General features: G+C 36.5%; 1 protein-coding gene across 1 annotated transcript; it reads right to left on the reverse strand.

Annotated features, from left to right (window-relative positions):
- On the reverse strand, positions 7,584-9,258 carry LOC104759348 (putative F-box protein At1g21990). Its single transcript, XM_010482289.2, has 5 exons — positions 9,212-9,258; positions 8,430-8,700; positions 8,276-8,365; positions 8,011-8,151; positions 7,584-7,916 (listed from the first exon to the last, which is right to left on the reverse strand). The coding sequence occupies exons 1-5, from the start codon at positions 9,256-9,258 to the stop codon at positions 7,584-7,586; spliced, it is 882 nt and encodes a 293-aa protein (XP_010480591.2).

Consider the following 27,059-nt stretch of genomic DNA (forward strand, 5'->3'; position numbering starts at 1 on the left):
TTGTGTATTGATCTGGATATATTGAAGTCTGGATTCGGTGGAAGTTAACAGAGACGTATAAATACCTACTGCAAGGTAAGATGCAAGCATCAATTTAACGATATTTTTTCTAAGTATATTTACTAGGAGATATCAAAACCTAGACGTTTTTTTCTTCTAATAATTAAATTATAGTATTAAATGTTTTAGTTGTATTTTTTTTTGAGACAGTTTTTGTTTGTAAATTTATTAAAAACGGTAAAGAAATAAAAATTATTAATTTATTAACCCTTAAAAGAAATAGATTGAGTAACATATATTTATTTTTAAAAATACATATTTATTGTATTATAATATCATTTAAAATAATTTGTAAAATAACATCAAACAAAGTGAATGGAGAATCATAAAATTAAATCTTAACAAAATCTTCTATATATAATAATTAGAAAGAAATAATATGGTATAATATCAAATCTTAGTTTTCAAGTATGATTAGTAAACAATTTTTTAAAAAATTAATTTGTTATTTTCGTCCATAATTAATTGAGAGAAATGCGGATATTTTTTTGGGAAAGTAATAATTATTTAAAAGATTTTCTTAGTTTAAAATTTAATTTACAATTGTTTTACCCTTGTATGCTGTTATCAAAAAAAAAAAATTGTTTTACCCTTAATAAGAAATTTTATAAAGTGGCTTTTCAAATAATAGAATAGATATATTAATATTAAATGGTTAATGCAGATTAATTGCAATGGAGAATAATTATATAAATGAAGATTTTTTACCCAAGGAAGATGATGATTCAATAAGTGAATACACAGCTTCAGTTAGTGAATTTGAAGAAGAAGAAGATAATATAGCCAACAATGAGAATGATGGCCAAGCTGAAGAGGTTGTTGTTTTAGAAGCAAACAAAAAAAACGAGCTGAAGGATGAGCTATGTATTGGCATGGAGTTTAGCTCTGATGAGTCTGCACATATAGCTTACACAAAGTATGGAGGCAATCATGGGTTTGACGTAAGAAAACAACGAAGGTCGATAAAAAAAATAAGTTAGTAAGGCTTCATTATGTTTGCTCAAAAGAGGGGTATAGGAAAGAAGAATCTAAGGTCGAAAAATCTTTTTCAAAACCAATCACACGGTGTGGTTGTAATGCTCATATGACTTGCTTCCTTCAGAAGAACGAAAGATATAAAATTGTGTCTTTCGAGCAGAACCATAACCATGATTTAGTGGGGACACCTATGAAGCATTTGTTGAAGGGCAATCGTGCATTATCTACCTCTCAAAAACAACATGCTGACGATGCTGAGATGTCAGGAATTTCAGCAAAAGCAACTATTGAAATGATGAGCAGAGAAGTTGGGGGACGAGCAAATCTGGGATTTTTGGCGAAAGACTATCAAAATTACATATACCGAAAGCGAATGGCAAAAATGGAAAAGGGAGATGCTGGAGCAGTTTTGGAATATTTTCAAAAAAAGAAAGAGGGTAATTCATCATTTTTTTATTCAATGCAGCTTGATGAAGATGATATGATCACTAATATCTTTTGGGCAGATGATCGGGCTATAAGTGATTACAGTCTTTTTGGAGATGTTGTTTGCTTTGACACAACTTATAAGACTAATGAGTATGATAGACCCTTTGCTCCATTTGTCGGAGTTAATCATCACAAGCAAACTATAGTGTTTGGTGCTGCTCTCTTATATGATGAAACTACTGAGTCATACAAGTAGCTTTTCGAGACTTTTCTTGGAGCAATGTCTGGAAAACAACCAAAAACAATTCTGACTGACCAGTGTGCAGCAATGGCGAATGCAATAGTGAAGGTTTTCCCAGAAACAAAACATAGGTTGTTTGGCATATTTATCAAAATGCTGCAAAGAAGTTGAGTCATGTATTTCATGGAGCAGAACAATTTGCCATGGACTTCAGTAAGTGTGTATATGAACATGAGGAAGAAGAAGAATGGTTATTGGCATGGAATGATATGCTCCAGAAGCATAAATTGACAGAGGATAAATGGTTGAAGAATTTGTTTGAGCTCAAAGAAAAATGGGCAATGGTTTATGGACGTCATACTTTTACAGCGGATATGGTGAGCACACAACGTAGTGAAAGTATGAATAATATATTGAAAAAATATTTGAAGCGTAGTTATAACTTGTTGTGCTTCTTTGAACACTATGAGAGAGTGTTGGAGGATCGACGATATAAGGAATTAATTGCTGACTTCAATATGATGCATACCTCGCCGGTTTTATGTGCTACTGTAGAGATGTTGCAACATGCACAAGAAGTGTATACACCCGAAGTTTTTAGCTTGTTCCAGAAGCAATACATAGTTATCGGTGATTATGTCGAAGAGGCAAAAGCACGAAGTATATCTTATTATCATCCACATACACCTAATGAAACAGTGAAGCAATCCATTGGAAGGCGATACAGCCATATATGTCGTACTTTCCGTGAGATTGCATCTGTTGCTGCTGACCATATAGAGTTGACGTTGTGTGCAAATGAAGATGCCATTCAATTGCTTAGAAAATTGGAGGAAAAGAAAAAAGAACTTGTAAAAGCTAATGCATGGATACCCCAAACCTCAGATGTTGAACTTGTGGAAGAAGAAGTAGAAGAAGAAGAAGAAGAAGAAGAAGAAGAAGAAGAAGAACAAGAAGAAGAAGAAGAAGAAGAAGACAAGGAAGTTCCCAATGCACGTGGAATAAAAAGAAAAGCTTCTGTTGGACGACCAAGGAACAAAAAAGTTGGACCCCATGGTCGATTTTTGAATGTTATTGAAAAAAAAAATCAGCGTACATCAAAATCAAGTAATGCTACGGCAAAGAAAAAGTTATCATTTCAGGTACATTTTTCTTCTTAGTTTATGTCTAATTTTCATTAACATGTGAATTAATATATATATATATATATATGTGTGTGTATATATTAATTTTTTTTAATAAAATGATAAATGCTATAGGACTCTACTCTTACTCCAGATACCCAATTATCTGTTACTACCACTAATCCGACCTTACATAATGAGTCATTTATCTCACAAGTGTTCAAGGTAAACATTTCATTCTTACTATTTCTATTTGAGTTATTTGTCATTTTTTTTTATTAATTTGAAGTTTTATATTTGTAGGAATACGAAAAGAGTTATGGTGGTTCATCGTAATGCTCTATTATTACATTTTTATTTATTATTTATTTTTATTTTTTCCATAATCATATTCTTAGCAAGAAAAGTGTTAAAGCTAGATTATTTTTCATTTTTTTTATGAAATCACATGTTTACAAAAGTACATTAGTATTATTTTTATTCTAGATTGATTTCTTTTTTTATTATTATTTCTTTTTATTTTCTTCTAAGTTCACATTTGTTTGACTTAGGCATACATGTTTACACTGACAAGAAAAAAAAAAGCTCAAAATTAATGATATAATATAAATTCTTAATCATTAACTACTGTGTTTTTCTGCATCAAAAACAAATATATTTTTATGCTGTTGACAAAAAATATATATATATATATTGGCATATTACTCGTCGAACAAAACAAATGGTTTTAAACCTTCCGTTTAGCATCATAGCTTTCTTAGAAAATTAAATAAACATAGGTACTTTATAGAATTAAAACAATTAAAGATGGGGAGGGTTAATAAATAAAAAATGCGGATGTCTATTGACGTCAACGACGTTAACGACAGCAAACACATATTGACTTTTTTTTGTTTATTTTTGATTTTTGTTTTAATTCAATATTTGGTTTAAATTTAGTCTTACATGTCATGTTATTATTGGTTAACACTAGAGGGGGTGAAGGATTAGGTTCACCTCTAGGGGTGAACCTAAGTATTGTTCAAAGATTAATTGTAATAACGAACTAGTAGTGCACAAATTCCTTATGGTGATAGATTTTGCTGAGGAAAGCTGGAGGTTCAAGCTCATGTTCAGAGATGACCATCAAGATTACTTACTGACTGATGATTGGGCTTCTTTTGTGAGATACAAATCGGTTCAAGTTGGTGATGTCGTCGTGCTCTTCAGAGACCGTATCTTGGATAACACTCGTTTTGCTGTTAGGAGAGCTAGTTCGGTGAGTGTGGGAAGAAGAAACAATTTAAATCTTGATGCGTTTAGCAGAGTACATGGAAAGTTAAGTCAGAATTTTTATACCATGATTAAATATTACCCAAATGATGTTAACTCAGACTTCTTGGTACCGGTACCTGTATTTGACATTATTGTTGGCTTCGACTGGGCAAGCGGTATAAGGATTAGCAGTGACGGACCCAGAAAAAAAACTTAGGAGGGTTAATTTTGTTAAAAAAACTGTATTATTGTAATATGGGAGAATCGAACTAGGTTAAGGGGGTCATTGATACATCATTGATTTACATGCAAAAAAAATTATTAGTATTTTAGGGGAGTCATTTTGTTGAGTTTCCGAGTTTTTTTTATAGATTGGATTCAGTCAGCGTCACGACATAATCAAAAGGAAGGAGTGAGGCTTTGGTTACTGGCGAACGCGCAGAACTACAAGAAAGCTTTCTTTATCTTTATGGATAACCAGTTCATTTTCAAATATAGTTGGGAGACTTTACCCAAGAAATGGGTAAAAAAAATGGAAAGATCGGAAAATGGGAATATATCTGATACCAATGTTTGGATTTGGATTGGTCTCTTAGATTGTTCTTTCGGTTCTCTTTCTCGAATCAACCGTAGAGCTAGGTAGCAAGGAAAAAAGCTTACTATTCTTTTGTTCAAAGTTAGGGAATTCCCCCAAATGGCTTGCGGAAGAGCTTTTGTTTACTACGAAAGATAGGGTCGATTCTGATACATCAACCGTCTACTCAATATCCTTAGTAGAGTCCAAAATCACTACACGAGATGAACCTTGGTTTGGTGAATTGAAGTTCGCCTTAGGTGTAATAGAACTCCCAGTTACTGCATGTGATCGTATACTGAGATGCTCCCGCCGGTTGTTCGAACGACGCAAATCAATAGGAAGTGCTATTTGCTTTGTAAGAAGTCTTTTATGAAAGTGTTTCAAAAGAGAATTGTTTCTATCAATGTAGCTGCCACCTTTCAAGAAAGAGCATGGTTTAGGACCAAGGGGGAAATTGAGAGACTGAGAGCAAGGATTCTTTTTTTAGTAGGAACAAGAATAAACATAGGACCGCCACTGAGGGTTAGTAAATGTAATGATCACAGAGAACATCTAGGCACCATTACAGAAGCAACGTTCAAGAAACCATCCGTTGGTGCTTTGCTGAGAAGTATGTGGAAATGTATATATGTGCAATGGGATGAACCGGTATGCTTCAAGAGGGAGACATTTTCTCCATGGGAGGTCTCTTTGAAGACAAGCAAAAATGGGACTATGCTGTTTGGTGTGGATCTTTATTTGGTTCAGGTAAGAGGTATTATACATACAACCTTATCTACGCCACACCTCCTTTCTATAAATTTCGTGTTCGTCTGTCTGATTTTGTAACTCAAGATAACTCAGAGAACCACCAAGAAGAAGAAGAGAGGAAAAAGTAGACAAACACATGCTTGATTTCTGATACAATTAGTACACCATATATTATTTGGTGGGACGTCCCCTCTGCTCTATGGATTCGCAGATTTATCTTCCACCACTAGGTCAACCAAGGTTGGGATTTTTCTCTAAGTACATAAAATAGAATTTTTGCCACTTGAATATTTTCAGTTTTAATTCTCCACTCTTTGGATTATGTTCGCTTCTCGATCGGTTATGCTAAAACACTAATCTGAAAAAAACCTTTGGTCGAGCTCGAGCAGTCAAAGATGTTAAGGTGCAAAATTGACTGTTTAAGGTTTAAATTTAGAGTTTAGTGTTTAGATTTAGATGTGTATTTTGTAAAATTACAACTAGGGGTGGGCAAAAAAACCGAAATCCAAAAAACCGAACCGAACCGAACCGAAATAATAGGTTTGGTTTGGTTATGGTTAAGTCTAAAAATTCGTTTGGTTTTCATTTTAGTTAAGCATTTGGTTTAGGTTTGGTCTGGTTAAAAACCGTAAAACCGAATGGTTTTTTTGGTTTTTTAAAAAAATTTAGGATAAATTAGATATTATCAGTTTCTCCAACTTATAACTTTATATTGTGTAACAATATCAATATTTTTTTTCTTTATTGGGCTTATAGTTATTGATCTCTTAGTAATCTATCGAATTACAAAACTAAATTTGGATTCTATTTTTTTGATTTATGTTTAGGTTTTACTTTTATGTTTATTTTTAGTTATGTATCAACTATCTATTTTTAAAAAGTATAAAATAACCATTAAAAACCGGAACCGAACCGAATTGTGATACATATAGTTTTTATATGGTTCCATTTTTGATGAAACCGAAAAAACCATAAACCGAAAAAACCGAACCGTAACCAGACCGAATTACATATGGTTTCTTTATGGTTCTATTTTTATAAAACCAAAAAACCGTAAACCAAAAAAACCGAACCTAAACCAAACCGAAAAACCGAACGCCCACCCCTAATTACAACAACAAAAAAAAACCAAGACTATTATTATTTCTATTTTTTTTGGTGGGGGTAAGGGATGGCAAATATTCCCTTAATTATCAAAAGAGAAAAAAAATTACAAACAAATCCATCTAGAAATCACATCCCCTCTAATATCCTCCATCAAAACAGAAAGAAGATCCTTTGGACACGACTCAGACAACTGCAAGCCTAATGGATGAGTAAAAGCATAGTTCACTAACCTGAAAACAAAACGATTAGCTTCCCTATACCAATGCGTAACTCGGACTGACCAGTATTCTGAAAGAAAACGGTAACACAATCGCACTAAAAAATACAAGTGATGAGTAATAAGGATCCCTGTCGTTAGAAAACCAACCACCAACTCCCAAAGGTTCATCAAGAAAATTTTAAAACTTTATGAATCGGATGTTATAGAACTTTCTAACCTCATGAGAAGGAATCACTGCTAAATCAAGCATCACGAGAAAATTAAAATTTGTAACACTCTTAATAGAGGAAAAGACGAAGAACATACCTTAGTTTCTTAACCCTAGGTCAATATTACATACCATGGACATAACTCTACTCATCCTTTGTGATTTTCTTATATATGTATTTTCTACAAACTGCATATAAGAACTTATCTCATTGCAAATTTGCAATATATAGTAATTATCAAGTAACTTGATCATAGGCGACCAAGTTACTATTAAAACGATAAAACAAACAGTTTCTTAGATGAAAAGTTAAACGAAACAGCTGCCAAGTTTGAAATTTATCAGATACAAATATAATTTTTCTGACTCATTCCACCAAACCCGTTATTGCAAGGCTATCTGGATAGTAAGTGGTTAGTAGATATCATCCAATTTGTTCAAATCTCATGCTCTTAGATAGAACAAATAAGGAAAGGAGATGGTATCATACAAAAAAGCCACCACATGATTGGGTGATGTTAGAAAATATTACAAGATATAAATTAAATTAAACAGCTTTAAGAGTTAAAACAATAATGTTTTGCAGCAATCAAAGAACAAGGTTTTGGCAAATAAATAAAGGGCGAAAAGACACATCAGAGGATATGGATCCTACAGTTTGATGAAACTGTGGAAAGCTTCATAAGAGCATTGGTAATTCTCAAGTACGTATATATATCATTAGTATCGTTGTCCTCTCCGTGATCCACTTTAACCCCCACCTTAACAGTTTCAAGACATTTCAAATTTCCCAAGAAGTGAATCATCTGCTTCTGCTCACTACAAGTTCCGCGATACCCTGAAATGTTTAACACCTTCACTTGACATGTGGTTAAACTGCATACTCCCTCTTCCACCTTCTTGCTCTTCTTCTTAGGGATGCAAAGGCAGACGTCCCCGCATCTACTTGTAACTTTGTGCACAAGTCCCTAAAAGCTAGCGAAAGTAAATTCATACGTAGCAAAAAGAAAACAAGAGTGAGTTGTTCATCAGATGAGATTTAATTTGTTATTTTTTCTTTACCTTGATGACTAAAGTTTCTAGGTTTGGCGAGCTGTTGAGAAGAAGTGGCACCACTTGCCAGCCTCTTTCTTTGTCACTCTCAAAAGATAAAGTAAGGAGGTTGTGAAACACTGGCATTGATTGACACAGAGAATGCAACACCTGATTTTATCACAACACAAAACAAAGATACATAGAAATTGAGACTTTCGTTAGCCAGCTAAGCGCATCCGCTTCAAAATTGTAAAAATATCAAACGAAAGAACAAGTTGCAAATAAAACTGACCTCAAGAGAATCTGAAGACAAGTGAAGGGTCTTAACATTGCTTATCATTGCAACCAAACTCGTAACATCACCCAGATCATCATCCACAAGATAATAAGAAATTATATCGTCCTCATCTGTAACGTCCTCATCCTCTGTATCACTACTAATTAAGTTTCTCCCATGGTTGAAGATCGAGTCTAGCTTCTACAAGGGAACCCAAATTAGCCTCATAGCAACCCGAGACATGAACAGAATAGTCAAGGTACACAAGACTGGGTGTGTTAACCCAAACATGATCCTGAGCTTCAGGGTAATCGGGGAAATCTTGAATGATGGTGAGTCGCCTGATGGAAGGGTTAAGGGCTTTCCCATTCCAAGCCGGGGGACCACCGTTATCAGGATAATGTAGGAATAACTCCTCAAGCACAGAAAAGCTAGAGAAACTGAGTTAGGGTATATAACTGATCTAAATTTGATGGAGCAAATGAAATGGAAGACCGTAAGATTGTCCATCTACATTTCCAGCCGCATGGAGATGATAAATCCGGTCATGGAGAGGTACGTAATTATGGAAGCTACTAAATATGCGGGATATATATTTTGTTGTGACTTCTTATGATGTGTATATTAACTTGTTTAAAAAAAAAAATAGTTGCACATATCTCGGCTACAAATATTTGAAATCAATTTTGGATTAATTTTGCTAATGAGGACAAAAAGTTTACACGTGTAATTTCCAAATTCGAATGATAAATTGCAATCCGAACTCCATTCTCTTGAATCACAAACAAACGGATTTGTGCGTTTTGTATATCGAAAAATTCCACAACGTTTTTTTTTTTACTTTCCACCAATAAAAAACTTAAAATTTTTTTACTCAAAAATAAGAGAGACAGTTTCTTTTCTCTCGGGCGACTTTCAGAGCGACTCATCAAAACTCTTCGCTATCTTCACCGTTTACGGCCGGCGTTGGCTTCTCCGATGTCGGCTGTTGTAGTCATTTTAATTCTGTTGTTTCTTTTCACTACTTTTCACAAAATTTTAGATATTAATACCGGTAAATGATTCAGGTAGATAATTTTTTGGTGTTAGTTTTTAATTGTTTCTTTGTCTTTCTCTCTTTTCGTGAGAGTCTTCTTCCGACCATATTCCGGCGAGGGTCTGGGAACAGTGTCGGCGCTTTTCCGCTGAGAATTTCTTTAAGTGGCTTCCTTTGGTTCAAGGTTGAAATCGTTCATCTTCATCACTGTCAAGTCATCAACTATGATTTACAAGTCCAGAACTTGGATATTGTGATTAAGAAACGATACAAGGAGACTTTGAATCCCGATCCTTGTGTGGGGCTGTTCTACAACAATTCCGCTCAAGCATCTTTCATGTCCGTTGTTGGATACGCCTTCAACGATGTCAATTGGGCTCGCTATTTTCAGATTGAATCTGTTGTGTTTCTATTTGAATGGTTTGAGAATTTAGCAACCAATCATTCGAGACATGTAGCGACTCTTCCTCGCAATTGGTGCCTCGGTCGACGGATATGGGATCTAGGAATTTTATGTTTAGAAAGAAGACTCAAACCGGTGAAAGGGAAGAAGACAAGTTTTTTGAAGAACGTTATGGATATATCATGGGCGATATTTACAAGCAAAACAAATCCATTGCCTGGTGCGGGAGATGGATATGGTTATATGGTTTGCAATGTAACTGATGGATTGCAACCTTTTGATTTTCAAAAAAGATATTGGAGTTTCATGAAAGAGATGATAGCCAAACAAGAAGATCAAATTAGACCGAAGACGAAGACGATCAAGTAAAATAACAGATTGATAAATTTGTTAGCGTGTAAGGCTTATCTAAGAAAGAAAGCAACGTGTAATTTCACCTTTTCGTTTCTTTCGTTATATTTAAGTTTTGATTGTATGGTTTGCGAAGCTTTCACTTGTATGCTCATTGATACATTTGTAATATTTTCTTAAAATTAACTAAAAAGACGTTAAAAAAAAATTACTCAAAAATGCTTTTCTTTTAACAAGATAGATTAATTTTTACATTGAACCGGAACAATATTAAATTCTGATCTAAAACGTAATTTCAAGAAAACAAATTAAGGATATGTTAAATAAAAATTAGAATATAAACCGGAATTTTAAGGATATTGTTTAAACAATATACAAAACACTGGAGTTTTTGGACCATATATATCTACGTTTATTTGCTACAAAAAAATAAAAATAAATTAAGGATATTGTTCGAACAATATTAAATCATCGATGATATATATTTTGAAACAGAAAAATCCTATAAAACCGTATAATATATACCAAAACCTAACTGAACAAATTCGGATTGAGCCCTCCTAGATCCAAGCCCTGCAGGAGTCCAACAAAGAGAAGAAACCCTAAAAAGCAAACCTCGTATTCTTTGTAATGGATTTTCATGGCGAAACAGTATCCCTCAACCATGAAATCGACCACAATTCTAAACTTGAAGACGCTGGGAGAATCAAATTCTATGTGAGCATCCGACATCCTATAAGAGATTGCCGGCCAATACTGGCTTTCTCCTTGCCTGCCAGAGAGTTTCAGGATAACTTCACGGGGTATAGATGGGAACAACTGAATTGCTTAGAGGACGATGAACGTCTCAGTGTCTCTCAGTTTGATTTCACGAGGACGGAACTCAGTAGACTTGTCACTGACGTCATGTTCTACTCGGTTAACTATTCTCCATATTGTGCTCTGTCAGTTTATATTACCTTTAAGTTCAATGATAAACCTCCTGCTATGGCTGAGTCATCACCACTTTAGACCAATTCTCATGAACTTTAACCTATAATCCAATGTTTGAGGAGTTTCTTTGAGACAAATTGGTGAGTCAAATTTGAATGAAGTACGCAAAACTAAGGTACTTGAGCAGACTGATATGGAACCGCAAATGAAGTTAAAAAAAAAATATGCGCTTGGAATTTATATGAAGAACTGATTATTGATGAATAATTTTTACTGATAAAGCAATGTGATTAATATTTCAAACATTCACATCTGCCAAGGCGTTCGTTGCAGAATCCTCCCTTATGACCGGGACATTTTAAGTAACAATCGATGTCCCTCTTGCAACTTAGAGCCTTGCCCAGTGTGTCACTAATGCTTACATACTCTGGACTTGCGGCGGCACCTTCAAAACTAGCATCAACTTCGGTTAGATGTCTTGCTTGTGCTCCAAGATCTTCTCATCGATCATTTGCATAAAACAAAATGGCTTTAAAGGTTAAACTCTTCATCTAGAAACAAAAGTTAAAAATACTAATAACCAATACTTAAAAATGTACTTTTTGTTTCTATCACTTGTACAAAAAAAAACATCTTTAGAAAAGTATACTATAAAAATTGAAATCTTATTATATAAAGTTTGATTTCAAAATTACTCATTAACAAAATCGTGACATGTGTCAATTGTATTATTTAGATGTTGACACATGTCAATTCTAAATTTATTAAAATTTAAAAAATAAAAATGTAAAAAATTTAAAACCTACCATAAAAAAAATTTATATAAAAGTAAAATAGAGAAGAAAACCTAATTTATTTAAATTTTTTTAAAGAAAAAAACTCTTTGTAAACTTCCAAATGTAAAGTTTTTAACAGATTTAATAATATTAAAAGGCAATTAAAATTATAAAATTTAAACAGCTTTAAAATTTAGAAAATATCATTATAAGGAAATTATATATATATATATATATATATATATCTTATTATATAAAGTTAGGTTTTGAAAGTTAGCCATTAACAAGATTTTGACATGTGTCAAGTTATCAATCTCAGATTTTGACATGTGTAAAAGTTAATATTTAATAGGAGGAATTTGATTACAACAAAAATAAAATATTTTGTTTGAAAAAATATTAATAATGTAAAAAGATAATTACCAAAAATTACAGAATTTATAAAAAATACAAAGTTTTTTAAATAATTATAAGAAGATTATATATATATATCATAAAATTCGAAATTATAATATTATTTAATTATTTTAAATTTTAAGTTATTCAAAAACACTGGTTTCAACTATGTTTAATTGAGAACTTTTTTTTAATGGGAAGATAAAATAGGCTAATCAAACACAAGCTTACAACAAACATAGATAGATAGATTGAAAAACATAAATCGTTGTTGATAGATCCATAGGAGCTCAAAGACTGTGACACTCTGGTTTGCGGAAATGTTTAAAAGAATTGATTTTGGCTACATATGTCACCAAAATGAACTTATTGTTTCGGTCAAGAGTTCTGAGAGAATTTTATGATGGATGATCTTTCTGGAAGTGATTGTTGGAACTGTGCAAATGATGACAAAACAAAGGAAAATATCATTTGTTGATTTGAAGGATCAGTAAACAAGTTTTTAAAGCTTCATAGACATAACGAACCGACCATCGAATATGGGTGGGTCCACGAGCCAGAAATAGATGTAGAGCCCACTTAGGAAGGTGAGCCAATGGACTGAGAGTGGACATGGGCTCACTAAGCAAGGTAGCGATTAATGTGTTACAGAGACAGAGGCTACATCGTGGTGTATCAAAGACACTTACACAAATACATTGGGAAATTTAACATTAGTTACTATCAAAAAAAATTTGTGACGTTAGAAAAAATGTTTTTACTTTCATTGGTTGTCGGAGCAAGCCATTTTGAGATAGCAAAAAGACTTGAACATGTTCTCCCCACACAGGAGGAGGACAAAACCGAGGTTCTCTCTATGGCGTAGAAGATTGAACACAAGGCTATCTCCCCAAGGGAGTAAGGTGGAGGAGGTTTGACGCAAGGTTATCTCCCCAAGTGAGGAAGGTGGAGCCAAGGTTCTCTCCATGGTGGAGGAGGTTGGACGCAAGGTTCTCTCCATAAGAGATGAGGGCGGATCCGAGGTTTCTCCATGGTTGTCATAGACTATTGTGATGGTACATCATTGATTAGTATATTATGTAATATATTTTTTATTCAAAATATTTTTTGAACCAATAATTTTATTTGTTAAAAAACTATGCAGAAGTGAAAGTAAAATAGTTGATTTAATGTGTTCAAACAAACATTTTCTAGGTGGGTGAATATATTTGTAACATATAGTATATGGTGTAAAAAACAAAATTTAATGGTAACATACATAAAAGATTTGTAAATAGATATAAATCAGTGTATTATAACAAAAATAAAATTTATAAATAACATACAACAAATCTAATTATATAAAGTTGGGTTTTAAAAGTTAGCCATTAACAAGATTTTGACATGTGTCAAGTTATCAATCTTAGATTTTGACATGTGTAAAAGCTAATATTTAATAGGAGGAATTTGATTACAACAAAAAGAAAATATTTTGTTAGAAAAATATTAATAATGTAAAATGATAATTATTAAAAATTACAGAATTTATGAAAAGTACAAAGTTTTTCTTAAATAATTATAAGGAGATTATATAAATATATATATATCATAAAAATCAAAATTATAATATTATTTACTTAGTCTTAATTTTAAGTTACTAATTTTACAAAAAAAAAGATTAAGGAAAATATACAGCTAATTATTAATTCTAAATTTTGTAAATACTCACTTTTATATAAACACAGACCGTTTCATATTTTTCATCTAAAAAAATAAATAATTTATTTAAAAACATTGCTTTCAACTTTGTTTAATTGGGAAAAATATTTTAATGGGAATGTAATTTTTTCTTATTTTTTTAAACACAATTTTCTCCCACTTTCTTTTTTTCAGTTGGGAATAGGTAAGATTAATATATTGACAAAAAAAGATTAATATATGCGTTTTCTTTTCCTAATACTGTATTTTAAAATTTACTATAGTATTTTTGGATTTTTTTTTTTTAATTTATATTTTCATCTTTGAATTATTTGGGATTCATATATTATGGTGCTTATAATTTTTTTTTAATTATGTCAAATTAATTTTCTTCTAATTTCTCAACCTTGATTGGTTGGTCATAAACCTTTTTTTTTTTTTGCAAACATAATTGTTACCATTATTCATTCAATCCCAAATGGAGAAAACGAGTAGAAGCACATCAACCTAAAGGATAGATAAAATAAGTTAATCAGACACAAGCTTACAACAAACATAGATCTAATGGAAAAACATAAATCGTTGTTAATAGATCTATAGGAGCTCAAAGACTGTGACATCCTGGTTTGCGGTGGCATTCCTGAAAGTGATTGTCGGAACTGTGCGAGTGAGGACAAAACACAGGAAAATATCATTTGTTGATTTGTAGGGTCGGTAAACAAGTTTTTAAAGCTTTCCTGACATAACAAACTGGCCACCGAATATGGATGGGTCCACAGACCGGGAATAGATGTAGGGCCCACTTTCCTAAGTGGGCCCATGGTCTGAGAGTGGACATGGGCTTGCTAAAAAAGGTGGCAGTTGGGGTGTTATAGAGACAGAGCATACATTATGGTGTGTCTGTCAAAGACACTTCTACGAATACATTGAGAAATTTAACATTAGTTACTATCAAAAGATTTTGTGACAAAAGTTTTTACTTTCATTGGTTGTCATAGCAAGCCATTTTGAGATAGCAAAAAGACGTGAACATGTTCTCTATAACATGAGGAGGGCAGAGCCGAGGTTTTCTCTATGGTAGAGAAGGTTGGACACAAGTTTATCTCCCTTGGAGAGGAAGGTGGAGGAGGTTGGACGCAAGGTTATCTCCCCAAGGGAAGAAGGTGGAACCAAGATTTTCTCCATGATGGAGGAGATTGGACGCAAATTTCTCTCCATAAGGGATGAGGGCGGAGCAGAGGTTTTCTCCATGGTGGTCATACATTACTTTGATGATACATCATTGATTAGTATATTATGTAATATTTTTTTATTCAAAATATTTTTTGAGCCAACAATTTTAGTAATTAGAAAACTATACCGAAGTAAAAGTAAAATAGTTGGTTTTATTGTGTTCATATAGACATTTTCTAGATGGTGATAAATAATATATTTGTAACATAGAGTATATTTAGGTGTAAAAAACATTTTTAATGGTAACATACATAAAATCTTTGTAAATGGATATAAATCAGTGTATTATAACAAAAATAAAATTTATAAATAACGTACAACAAATTTTAATATATTTTTAAAAAATTAATTTAATTTATAAAACATTAAATGAGCGGGTCCTCATCTAGTTTTAATATAATTTATGAGATTTTAAACCCGCACATCAGGCAATCCTCATCTAGTTTTTTATATATATGAATTTTTTTTTAAAACAGTGACAGTTACTACGTAGAATTGGTTTATATATACAGCGTATTCCACAATTTCCACATAAATGACTTTTTTAAATTAAAAAAAATGCAGTTACAATTACTATGTAGAATTGGTTACTACAATTTGATTTCGTATTGATACTGGTCAAAGATTTGTAGAATTGGTCACTCTAGTGGGGGTTGTTCAAAAAAAAAAAAGGTCACTCTAGTGGGGTAGTTAATACGAAATCAAATTGAAACAAGAGAGAAACAGTTACAATTACTATTAGTCAAACTAGTCAAATATCATAAAATATCTTTGACGTTATAAACGATCAAATATTTCTATAAGATATTTTTTCTGAACACTTACTGAAATATCATAAAATATATTTTAACAGTAACTTATATTAAATCGGCTAAAATAGTAAAAATTAGATAAATATTCGTATAAATTATTATGAGTAATCGTGTAAAATAGTATTTAGAGTAAAATAATAAATTATTTTTTTCTGCATTTTATCGTTTTTTGAAATCTATATCAAAATGAAAAATGGTATACAGTTCGACTCGTTTCTTCTTGTTTCTACTTTAAAAAATGATCCAAGGTTCATCGGATTTCATAACATGCTTAAAAGTAGAAATCACAAGTTTTAACAATGTCAAACTTTACGTGCCAAACTTCAAAAGCAAATGTAATTTGATATAAGTATATATAACTCATACAAGTTTGTGTAGCCACAAAGAAAAAATCAAGATATCGTGTAGTAAGGAGTCCATTTGGAAACTGAATAGAAATCAAGTTGCAAGAAACTAGCCGGTGAATTTGAAACCTCGGGCTTGGAATCAATGCATGTAGTATGAATACATAGTTGTTCTAGATAGTGTAGAAATCGATCAATGCATGCATGAATACATTGTTGGTCGTTTGAACGTATGATTATTACCCTTGAAATTAATGCAAATGAGAGTAAAAGTCTGAAAATTGGTAGATAAATTTTATTGATAGAAATATATTAGAATGCGATTAATCCAATTAGAGACAATCACATTTGCCATTATTGCAGATTCCAGCTCCCTTGAGACATCTTAAGTTACAATCAACATCTCTTTTTGCAAGGTGGGGCTTGCATTAAGGTGCCGCCGTAGTTTGAACTTCCGGTGGCAACTTCGAATTTCTTGTCAGCTCCTATTAGCTCCTTGCTTCTGATCCATTATCTATTCGTTCATCATTCATAAGGGTTTAAATTTTTTCTCTAGTAATAATATTTGTGCATCTAAAGCTATAGAGTAATTCAAATGATAAACCAAGGTAACATGTTTTGAAAATATACTCATCCTCTGTGATTTTCTACAAACTGCATATAAGAACTTATCTCATTGCAAATTTGCAATAGATAGTAATTATCATGTAACGTGATCAAAGGCGACCAAGTTACTATTAAAACGACAAAACAAACAATTTCTTAGATGAAAAGTTAAACTAAACAGCATACTGTTTCGTGGCTGCCAAGTTTGAAATTAATCAGATACAATATAATTTTCTGACTCATTCCACCAAACCCGTTATTGCAAGGCTAGCTGGATGGTAAGTGGTTAGTAGATATCATCCAATTTGTTCAAAATTTCATGCTCTTAGATAGAACAAATAAGGAAAGGAGATGGTATCATACAAAAAAGCCACCACATGACTGGGTGATGTTAGAAAATATTACAAGATATAAATTACATTAAACAGCTTTAAGAGTTAAAACAATAATGTTTTGCAACAATCAAAGAACAAGGTTTTGGCAAATAAATAAAGGACGTAAAGACACATTAGAAGATGTGGATCCTACAGTTTGATGAAACCGTGGAAAGCTTCATAAGAGCATTGGTAATTCTCAAGTACGTATATATATCATTAGTATCGTTGTCCTCTCCGTGATCCACTTTAACCCCCACTTAACAGTTTCAAGACATTTCAAATTTGCCAAGAAGTGAATCATCTGCTTCTGCTCACTACAAGTTCCGCGATACCCTGAAATATTTAACACCTTCACTTGACATGTGGTCAAACAGCATACTCCCTCTTCCACCATCTTGCTCTTCTTCTTAGGGATGCAAAGGCAGACGTCCCTGCATCTACTTGTAACTTTGTGCACAAGCCCCTAAAATCGAAAGTAAATTCATACGTAGCAAAAAGAAAACAAGAGTGAGTTGTTCATCAAATGAGATTTAATTTGTTATTTTTTCTTTACCTTGATGACTAAAGTTTCTAGGTTTGGAGAGCTGTTGAGAAGAAGTGGCACCACCTGCCAGCCTCTTTCTTTGTCACTCTCAAAAGATGGAATCTCTTTATCATTGAACCAGGATTATTCAAGAGAACAAGTGTTTTGTCCACGAACTCAGGGAAGCCTAAAGGACAACCACCCGCCTCACTCAAATCAAGATTGTCTACAAGACCACGCAGATTCCTCCAACTCTTGGACAGAACCGATGTGGAAGCAGTAACGTGTGTCGGAAGAAACGACAGGATTTTGCCAAGTATCTCATCTGGGCGATTGCTAATTAAATCCTTAGCTACGCTTTTGGCACGCATTGTAATGACCCTCACCAAGGGTAAAAATCCCAAAATAAAAATTCAAGGAAATGACTCGGGAAAGACTTAAAAAGAAAGAAGATGGAAAACAAAGAAGAACGACTAGAGGAAGTCCGAGAAGATATTCGTGAGTCGGGGAATGGCCGAGCTAAGACTGGAGTGACCGGAGGTGAGATCAAGGCCTTAAGATCGATCAAAAAAAAATTAATGGTTTATGCGGAATCGGCATCCGCGGGGAAAGTCGGGTAAGTACTGAGGAAGAATACCGAGACGTCCAAGGGATGTTCAGGTAATGTCCGGGAAGAGATCAAGATGACCGAAGAAAATCGAGAAGTCTAGGGATGGTCGAGAAAATTGTCTGAGGAGTCGAGAAAAGTTGTCGAAGAAATACCGAGAGACTGGTTTTGCCGAGAAACGTCGGACGAGAGACGGGTTTTGTTCAGAAACATCGACCGAGAGACGGGTTTTACCGAGAAACGTCGGACGAGAGATGAGGAATGCCAAGGAACGTCGACCGAGAGACGAGTTTGGCCGAGAAAAATAAAAATTTTCTTTTCTCAAAATCTGACCAATCAGAAGCCATGCATGCTCATGCACTAATAAAATAATTTTCATGCACTAATAGAGTGGAGTTAGTGGGCTCAATTGCGATTAACGATTGGGGGGTGTTAATACGCTCAACATGCAAGCCATGAGCTAGCCACTTGTCAAGAAGCACTAAGGGTAAAGAGGGAGAGCTCGAGCCTATAAATAGAGGATGTGAGACTTCATTCCTCACTTTTCTCATTCTCTCAAACACTAAAACACCAAAGTCTTGTTTTTCTCTCAAAGCCGAGAGAGATTGTCGAGAAAAACTGAGAGAGATTGTCGAGAAAGACCGAGAGAGTTTGTGGAGAGGGAGATCGTCGACGCTACGTCGAGAGAGGACCGAGAAAAGAAGGAGTTCCTGTCGAAGAGTTCATCAATGAAGGACCGGTGTTAGTATCGAAGAGATCACCGAGAAAATATGGTGATAGTGTCGAAGGAGATTACCAAGAGATCAACGACGATTGTGTCAAAGGAGAAAGACTGAGAAGGGAACGGTTTGCGATCGGGAGAAGACCAAGAGGCGAGACGCGGTTTCGATCGAGTAAAGTCTAGATCGAGAACGGTCAAAGTACCGGGAAGCTGTCGACGCGAAGACTGTCTGATCGACTGGTGCGGTGACGTCCGGTAATCATCGACGATCGCGTGAAAAGGTGAGTCTACGATAATGCATGTAGAGTAGATGCATGTAGTTGCGGTTTAAAGTTGATGCATGCAAATATGGTAAGATTCATGTTAGAATCACCATGTGAAAATGAACTAAGTTGCATGATCAAGAATTTGGACTCACTTAATAATTGGTTAAGGAAGAACTTGGATGCATTTTAAGTATAATCGGATTACTTAAAAATTGGTTTAAGGGTTGCATGCATGATCGAACCTAGAGGATTTTGTAAGTAATATTTCTTGCTTAAAATCGGTTTTATGCATGAATAAATGAGTAAAGTATTTTGCATTTTATTGCATAATATTGATCGAGGTTAGTTGCATGCGTAATTTGGACTTGAAGATTTAAATGGTTAAATCGAAAGATTTGCATGCTTAATTGGACTTGAAGATTTAAATGGTTAAATCAAAAGACTTGCATGCTTAATTGGAATTAAGGATTTAAAACGGTTTAAATCAATTTGGTTGCATGCATGGATAAACTTGTTGCATTATGTTGCTTAAGTTGAATAAATTGGTTGCATGCATGTAGAATAATCTTAAGTTGCTTGATTTGTGTTTTTTGCTCCTTGTTGATTATTGCATGTTCTCTTGCTCGAAGTTTCTTGCTCGTTTTATGCTTGATTTTCTTGCTTGAGATGTTGTTGGTATTTTAGCGAGTCTCTTGAATTTGTTTCTCGAGTCTTAGCTAGATTTGTGTGTCGATTTCTGTTCCAAAAGTGGTTGTCACGCGTGAGTTCCCGACGACCACTCACGCGGGACACTGTCACGGCTAGCTAGCTACTAGCGTGACCGCTACATGACGATGTAGCATAATTGCGGGCTCATTGCTGGTGACCTTTGTGTTCTCGGCATGGGGGATGGTATGGAACGGAACAGATTATCAAGGGCCCTTAGGTGAAAATAGTCTAGGGTATTCCAAGCGATCCTTGTAGTATTCTAGATGTCTTTGTTTGGTTGATAGGCGAAGGAGTCTAGGGTATTTCAAGTGTCCCTTATTTTATTCTAGATTGTCCTTGCGAGTCGCGTATGAGTCAAGAGTCTAAAGTGTTCTTTAGTCGTCTTGTAATGCGTATAGCGAGTCTAGATCGTTGAGTCAAATCGTCTTGATCTAACCTTTCTCGCTTGTTTGTGGTTTAATTTGCTTCCGCTATTATTCTGCTGCGTTGCTTTGATTACTTGCTGGTTTGTTTTACTTACTTGTTTTCTTTGCTTGCCGGGTAGTCGGGTTGGGGAAAGTAGAATCCTGTCTATGATAAAGGGGTACCCAGGCTCACTGAGTAATCTTAAATTACTCATGATATTATTTTGGTCTTGCAGGGAAGCCTAATTGAGTCTAGAGCTGGAGCAAACTTTAGGGTGCCGGATAGGGTTTTTCTTGTGTTCTTTGTAAAACCCTATATTTCTATAAACGGTTATGTATAAATTTTCCGACTATCTTTATATATTGCTTTAATGATTTATTTTTGATGAATTATTTTATTAAAGTGATATATACGGTTTTCAGGAAAACATGGCAAGTTGCAAATGATTACTCGGCCTTGTCCGGGCTAACACAACGCACCAGGCCGCAAGGGTTGCAAAGCCTAAGTAACCTCGGTTGCGGGTGGAGTTGTGCCAGGGAGGACCGGTCGGGAAGTCTGCAGCTTCCGTCCCTCGACCGGATCACCTCGGTGCAATTCTGCAAGTAGCGTTCTGTGGCTGTCCGATGGCCTTCGTGGTCATAGGACGGTTCGGGGGTGTTACAACGGTGGTATAAGAGCGGTGTTTTCGAACCCACGAGCACTTGTGCATTTCAAGGTTATATCGAGTAAATGTGTCACAAAAGCACAAAAACTTTTATCCGGTTGTTTGCTTGTCTAGTTTTAAGTGAACCTTAGAATGGACTAAGCATCTTACCTTGTTTCTTGTGGGTTTTAGATGTCTTCAGGTAATTCAGGTCGCGGGGATGGTTCAGGAGATGAGGGGCCGAGACATGAGGATTATGGGCATCACAATGGGTTCTTGTCAACGGAATCAGAAAACAACCAAGGGCCAAATGATTCAAATGATTGGGATGAGGATGGGGTGTTCGATGCTGACGACACCAACTGGTCTATCGAGACAGATCCGTCCGGGTGTTTAGAGGAAACGGAGGAGTTGGAAGCTGATCAGGATGACCAGACGATTGTGTTGGAGATTGGAGAACCAAGTCGTCTCCAAGTACGAATGGATGTGAAAGGAAAGTTTGAGACTATCCCTGTGGGAGATCATGGAGAGGCGGAGGTGGAGCTCGCCTACAAGTTACATAAGTTATTGTTGGATCTTGTGGAGGATCAGGGCGAGGATATCAGCCCTGAGAACTATATGAGGGAGTATCCGGAGGCAATTGATAAGATTTTGGATTTCTTGACGGACGTGTACGTGCCCGAGGAAGAAGGAGCTGCGAGCGGTGCAAGAGTTGTACCCGAGACCGGAGGCACTAGTGGAGAGCGACCTGCGGAGGAGAAGCCAGAGACGGTTGCAAGGATCCTTCTCATGTTGAATGAGTTGCGTTCGCCGGAGAGAGCGGACAAAGGCGATGGGGAAGTCGTTGTACCGGAGGCCAAGAGAGAAGAGAATCCAGCCAATGGAGACTCTAAGAATGGGGAACCAACGACAAGGAGAGAGCGGTGTGTAGAGGTGATCGACCTCTTGTCGAGTGATGATGAAGGGATTCCAAATTTTGTAGTGGAGTCAAGAGATGACCAAGACCCAATACCGAAGGGTCAAGAACAAGAAGCTGATGCGAGAATGGAGCGTGGAGAGGATGCGAGATTGAGGACTAGTACAAGCGGAGTCGCGAGAGACCAAGGAGAACCAAGTTCTGTGGTGAGAGAACAAGGAGGACCAAGTCATGTTGTGAGAGAACGAGGAGAACCAAGTCAAGTTGCGAGAGATCAAAGTGATCGAGACCAAGTTGTACTAGACCAAGCGGAGCCAAATCAGATTGTGCTGAGGCGTGACAGTCCCATTCAAGCTGTACCATTGCGGATGGTGTTACCGGGACAAGAAGAGGAACCGATGGACCGAGATTTGGAAAGGATCGCGAGGATGTATGAGTTAAGGAGGCAGAACCGAGAACGAGTAAGACTCGAGATATGAGAGAGTAGCTCAAGTTTAAAGAGGCCAAGGATGTCGTACCAGGAGTTTCAGGCATAGGAGCAGCCAGTGACCTTTCAACCGAGAGGTAGAATGAGAGTGAGAGCTACTGCCAGGAAGAGGGTGGTTTATCCGAACTAAGTCCACATGAGGAACCAGCCTTACTGCGAGCTGTGCGAGGGCATTGGACATTGGACGAGGCATTGTTGGAGAACGGAGCTGAGGCGCATGTGCGACCCGACGAACGTGGAGTGTGAGTGGTGCGGAATGCGAGGGCACTTTGCCTATCGCTGCCCAAACCCGGATCTTATGCGATATATGAGGCCGTGTGATACGTGCAGAATGCCGGGGCACCTCAACAACCATTGTTGGAGGACCAAACCACAACATCTATCGATCCCAGAGCGTGTTGTATGTGCGGAGTGCAGAAGCGCGGAGCATTACACTTACAACTGCCCATATCGAACTGTGCGAAAGACAATGACCTCATCTAGTCGTCATGTGGAGACGGGAGAGAACCCAATAAGACGAGTTGAACGAGTGGAAGAAAACCCGACGAACCAAGCTGGAACCTCGATGTCTGCTGCCTCTACCTCAACCGAGTCTCCCGCTGAACCGCCACTTGATGAGCCAGCTAGGGAGTGCGTGTGCACGTGCGAAGCGTGTACTAGGCTCAGGAACTTGTAGGACTTTGGGAGTAAGGGAAGTTCTTTTTGGGGTTATGTGTAAGGGTTGGATAGTATTCTTTTTGTTGTTGTTTCTAGACCTAACCTTTATTGTGTTTGTCTAGGATCCGAACCCTTAGAATTATCGGCTAAGTGGTGTAGAACCTCCGTATCTTTTGTGAAGTACCTTGTGTTCTTTAGCCGTATTTGTGTTGTTTGTGGTACTATTTAACTGCTTGCTAATCTTTGCTTGTTTGAATTACTTGCTTTGATTGTTGCTTGAGTTTTATAGGTTGCATAGTTAATTATTTGCTTAATTAACTCTCACGCAATCGATGAGGATTCACATAAGTCACCACAAAACGCGATCAGACAAAAGAGAAGAAGCTCAAGAAAGTCCAAGAGAGTTTGATCAGGACAGAGCAGCCATTTCGGGTTAAGAATTGAAAGAAGGAGAAGAGAAAAGAAGAAGAATGATGGAGAAGGTTGAGGCAAACTCAAAGAGATTGACAGAACAAAAGAGCAGTGCAAATCAATCGACAGTGGCAAACAAAGTAAAAAGGTCAAATCAGACATGAGCAAAGGAGTGCAAAAAATAGTGCATGGTCCAAGGAGTAGGACAAAGAGGATGCAAGAAGATAATGCATAAAAGAAAGAAAATAGTCTAAGAATAGACAAAGAGGGTGCAAGAAAATAATAGACGGCAACGGAGGAGCATTATTATGCTAAGAGGCGAGAGTCGAGAAAAGTTATCAAATCCAATTCCATTGGTGTGGAAGTTGAAGAAGAAATTCAAAGTAATCCGAAACCAAAGAAATCAAAAGGAGATAAAATCCTAAGGTGTGGAAGGATAAAGGAGTCGAAGGAACAAGGGAAGCAAGTACTGGGGCTAATAAAGGAGAAAATACAACTTAGATAATGAGTATATCAAGATAATGGAGTGAATCAAGCTGTAAATTGGAGGAGGAGAGAAGAGTCAGGAACAAGCTGAAGAAAGAGAAGCATTGAATCAAAGAATTTAAGTGGTGGACAAGTCATGGTGCAACAAGGCAAAAGCCTTAGTATTTAAGAAACGTAAAGGTTATGAGGAGTCACGTGAATGCTGGAGATGGAGAAGCTTTCCAAAAACATCAGCAATGGTGGTATAAGTGTGAAGTGAGATTATGGAGTCGAAACTACCAAGGAAAAGGAGATTCCAATAAAAATATTGACGTGACGGTAATTGCAAGGCAATGACACCTAAGTTAAGGAGTAACGACATCACAAGGAGAGAAGGAGAAGGTGTGAGAAATCGGGGACGAATTCTTATAAGGGGGAGAATGTAATGACCCTCACCAAGGGTAAAAATCCCAAAATAAAAATTCAAAGAAATGACTCAGGAAGGACTTAAAAAGAAAGAAGATGGAAAACAAAGAAGAACGACCAGAAGAAGTCCGAGAAGATATTCGTGAGTCGGGGAATGGTCGAGCCAAGACTGGAGAGACCGGAGGTGAGATCAAGGCCTTAAGATCGATCAAAAAAGAATTAATGGTTTATGCGGAATCGGCATCCGCGGGGAAAGTCGGGTAAGTACCGAGGAAGAATACCGAGACGTCCATGGGATGTTCGGGTAATGTCCGGGAAGAGATCAAGATGACCGAAGAAAATCGACAAGTCTGGGGATGGTCAAGAAAATTGTCCGAGGAGTCGAGAAAAGTTATCGAAGAAATACCGAGAGATGGGTTTTGCCAAGAAACATCGGACGAGAGACAGGTTTTGTCGAGAAACATCGACCGAGAGATGGGTTTTACCGAGAAACGTCGGACGAGAGACAAGGAATGCCGAGGAACGTCGACCGAGAGACGAGTTTGGCCGAGAAAATAGTCTAAGAATAGACAAAGAGGGTGCAAGAAAATAATAGACGGCAACGGAGGAGCATTATTATGCTAAGAGGCGAGAGTCGAGAAAAGTTATCAAATCCAATTCCATTGGTGTGGAAGTTGAAGAAGAAATTCAAAGTAACCCGAAACCAAAGATATCGAAAGGAGATAAAATCCTAAGGTGTGGAAGGATAAAGGAGTCGGAGGAACCAGGGAAGCAAATATTTGGGCTAATAAAGGAGAAAATACAACTCATATGATGAGTATATCAAGATAATGGAGTGAATCAAGCTGTAAATTGGAGGAGGAGAGAAGAGTCAGGAACAAGCTGAAGAAAGAGAAGCATTGAATCAAAGACAAGTCATGGTGCAACAAGGCAAAAGCCTTAGTATTTGAGAAACGTAAAGGTTATGAGGAGTCAATTGAATGCTGGAGATGGAGAAGCTTTCCAAAAACATCAGCAATGGTGGTATAAGTGTGAAGTGAGATTATGGAGTCGAAACTACCAAGGAAAGGGAGATTCCAATAAACATATCGACGTGATGGTAATTGCAAGGCAATGACACCTAAGTTAATGAGTAACGACATCACAAGGAGAGAAGAAGAAGGCATGAGAATTCGGGGACGAATTCTTATAAGGGGGCGAAATGTAATGACCCTCACCAAGGGTAAAAATCCCAAAATAAAAATTCAAAGAAATGACTCGGGAAGAACTTAAAAAGAAAGAAGATGGAAAACAAAGAAGAACGACCAGAGGAAGTCCGAGAAGATATTCGTGAGTCGGGGAATGGCCGAGCCAAGACTGGAGTGACCGGAGGTGAGATCAAGGCCTTAAGATCGATCAAAAAAAATTAATGGTTTATGCGGAATCGGCATCCGCGGGGAAAGTCGGGTAAGTACCAATAAAGAATACCGAGACGTCCAAGGGATGTTCAGGTAATGTCCGGGAAGAGATCAAGATGACCGAAGAAAATCGACAAGTCTGGGGAGGTTCGAGAAAATTGTCCGAGGAGTCAAGGAAAGTTGTCGAAGAAATACTGAGAGACGGGTTTTGCCAAGAAACGCCGGAGGAGAGACGGGATTTGTCGAGAAACATTGACCGAGAGACGGGTTTTACCGAGAAACGTCGGACGAGAGACGAGGAATGCTGAGGAACGTCGACTGAGAGACGAGTTTGGCCGAGAAAAATAAAAATTTTATTTTCTCAAAATCTGACAATTCAGAAGCCATGCATGTTCATGCACTAATAAAATAATTTTCATGCACTAATAGAGTGGTGTTAGTGAGCTTAATGGCGATTGACGATTGGAGGGTGTTAATCACGCTCAACATGCAAGCCATGAGCTAGCCACTTGTCAAGAAGCACTAAGGGAAAAGAGGGAGAGCGCGAGCCTATAAATAGAGGATGTGAGACTTCATTCCTCACTTTTCTCATTTTTCTCTCAAACACTAAAACACCAAAGTCTTGTTTTTCTCTCAAAGCCGAGAGAGATTTTCGAGAAAGACCGAGAGAGATTGTCGAGAAAGACCGAGAGAGATTGTCGAGAGGGAGATCGTCGATGCTACGTCGAGAGAGGACCGAGAAAAGAAGGAGTTCCTGTCGAAGAGTTCATCGACGAAGGATCGGTGTTAGTATCGAAGAGATCACCGAAAAAATACGGTGATAGTTTCGAAGGAGATTACCAAGAGATCAACGACGATTGTGTCGAAGTAGAAAGACCGAGAAGGGAACGGTTTGCGATCGGGAGAAAACCAAGAGGCGAGACGCGGTTTCGATCGAGTAAAGTCAAGATCGAGAACGGTCGAAGAAGCGGGAAGCTGTCGACGCGAAGACTGTCTGATCGAGTGGTGCGGTGAATCCGGTAATCATCGACGATCGCGTGAAAAGGTGAGTCTGCGATAATGCATGTAGAGTAGATGCATGTAGTTGCGGTTTAAAGTTGATGCATGCAAATATGGTAAGATTCATGTTAGAATCACCATGTGAAAATGAACTAAGTTGCATGATCAAGAATTTGGACTCACTTAATAATTGGTTAAGGAAGAACTTGGATGCATTTTAAGTA

This window comes from Camelina sativa, chromosome 17 (assembly GCF_000633955.1).
Source record: "Camelina sativa cultivar DH55 chromosome 17, Cs, whole genome shotgun sequence".
Taxonomy (NCBI): domain Eukaryota; kingdom Viridiplantae; phylum Streptophyta; class Magnoliopsida; order Brassicales; family Brassicaceae; genus Camelina; species Camelina sativa.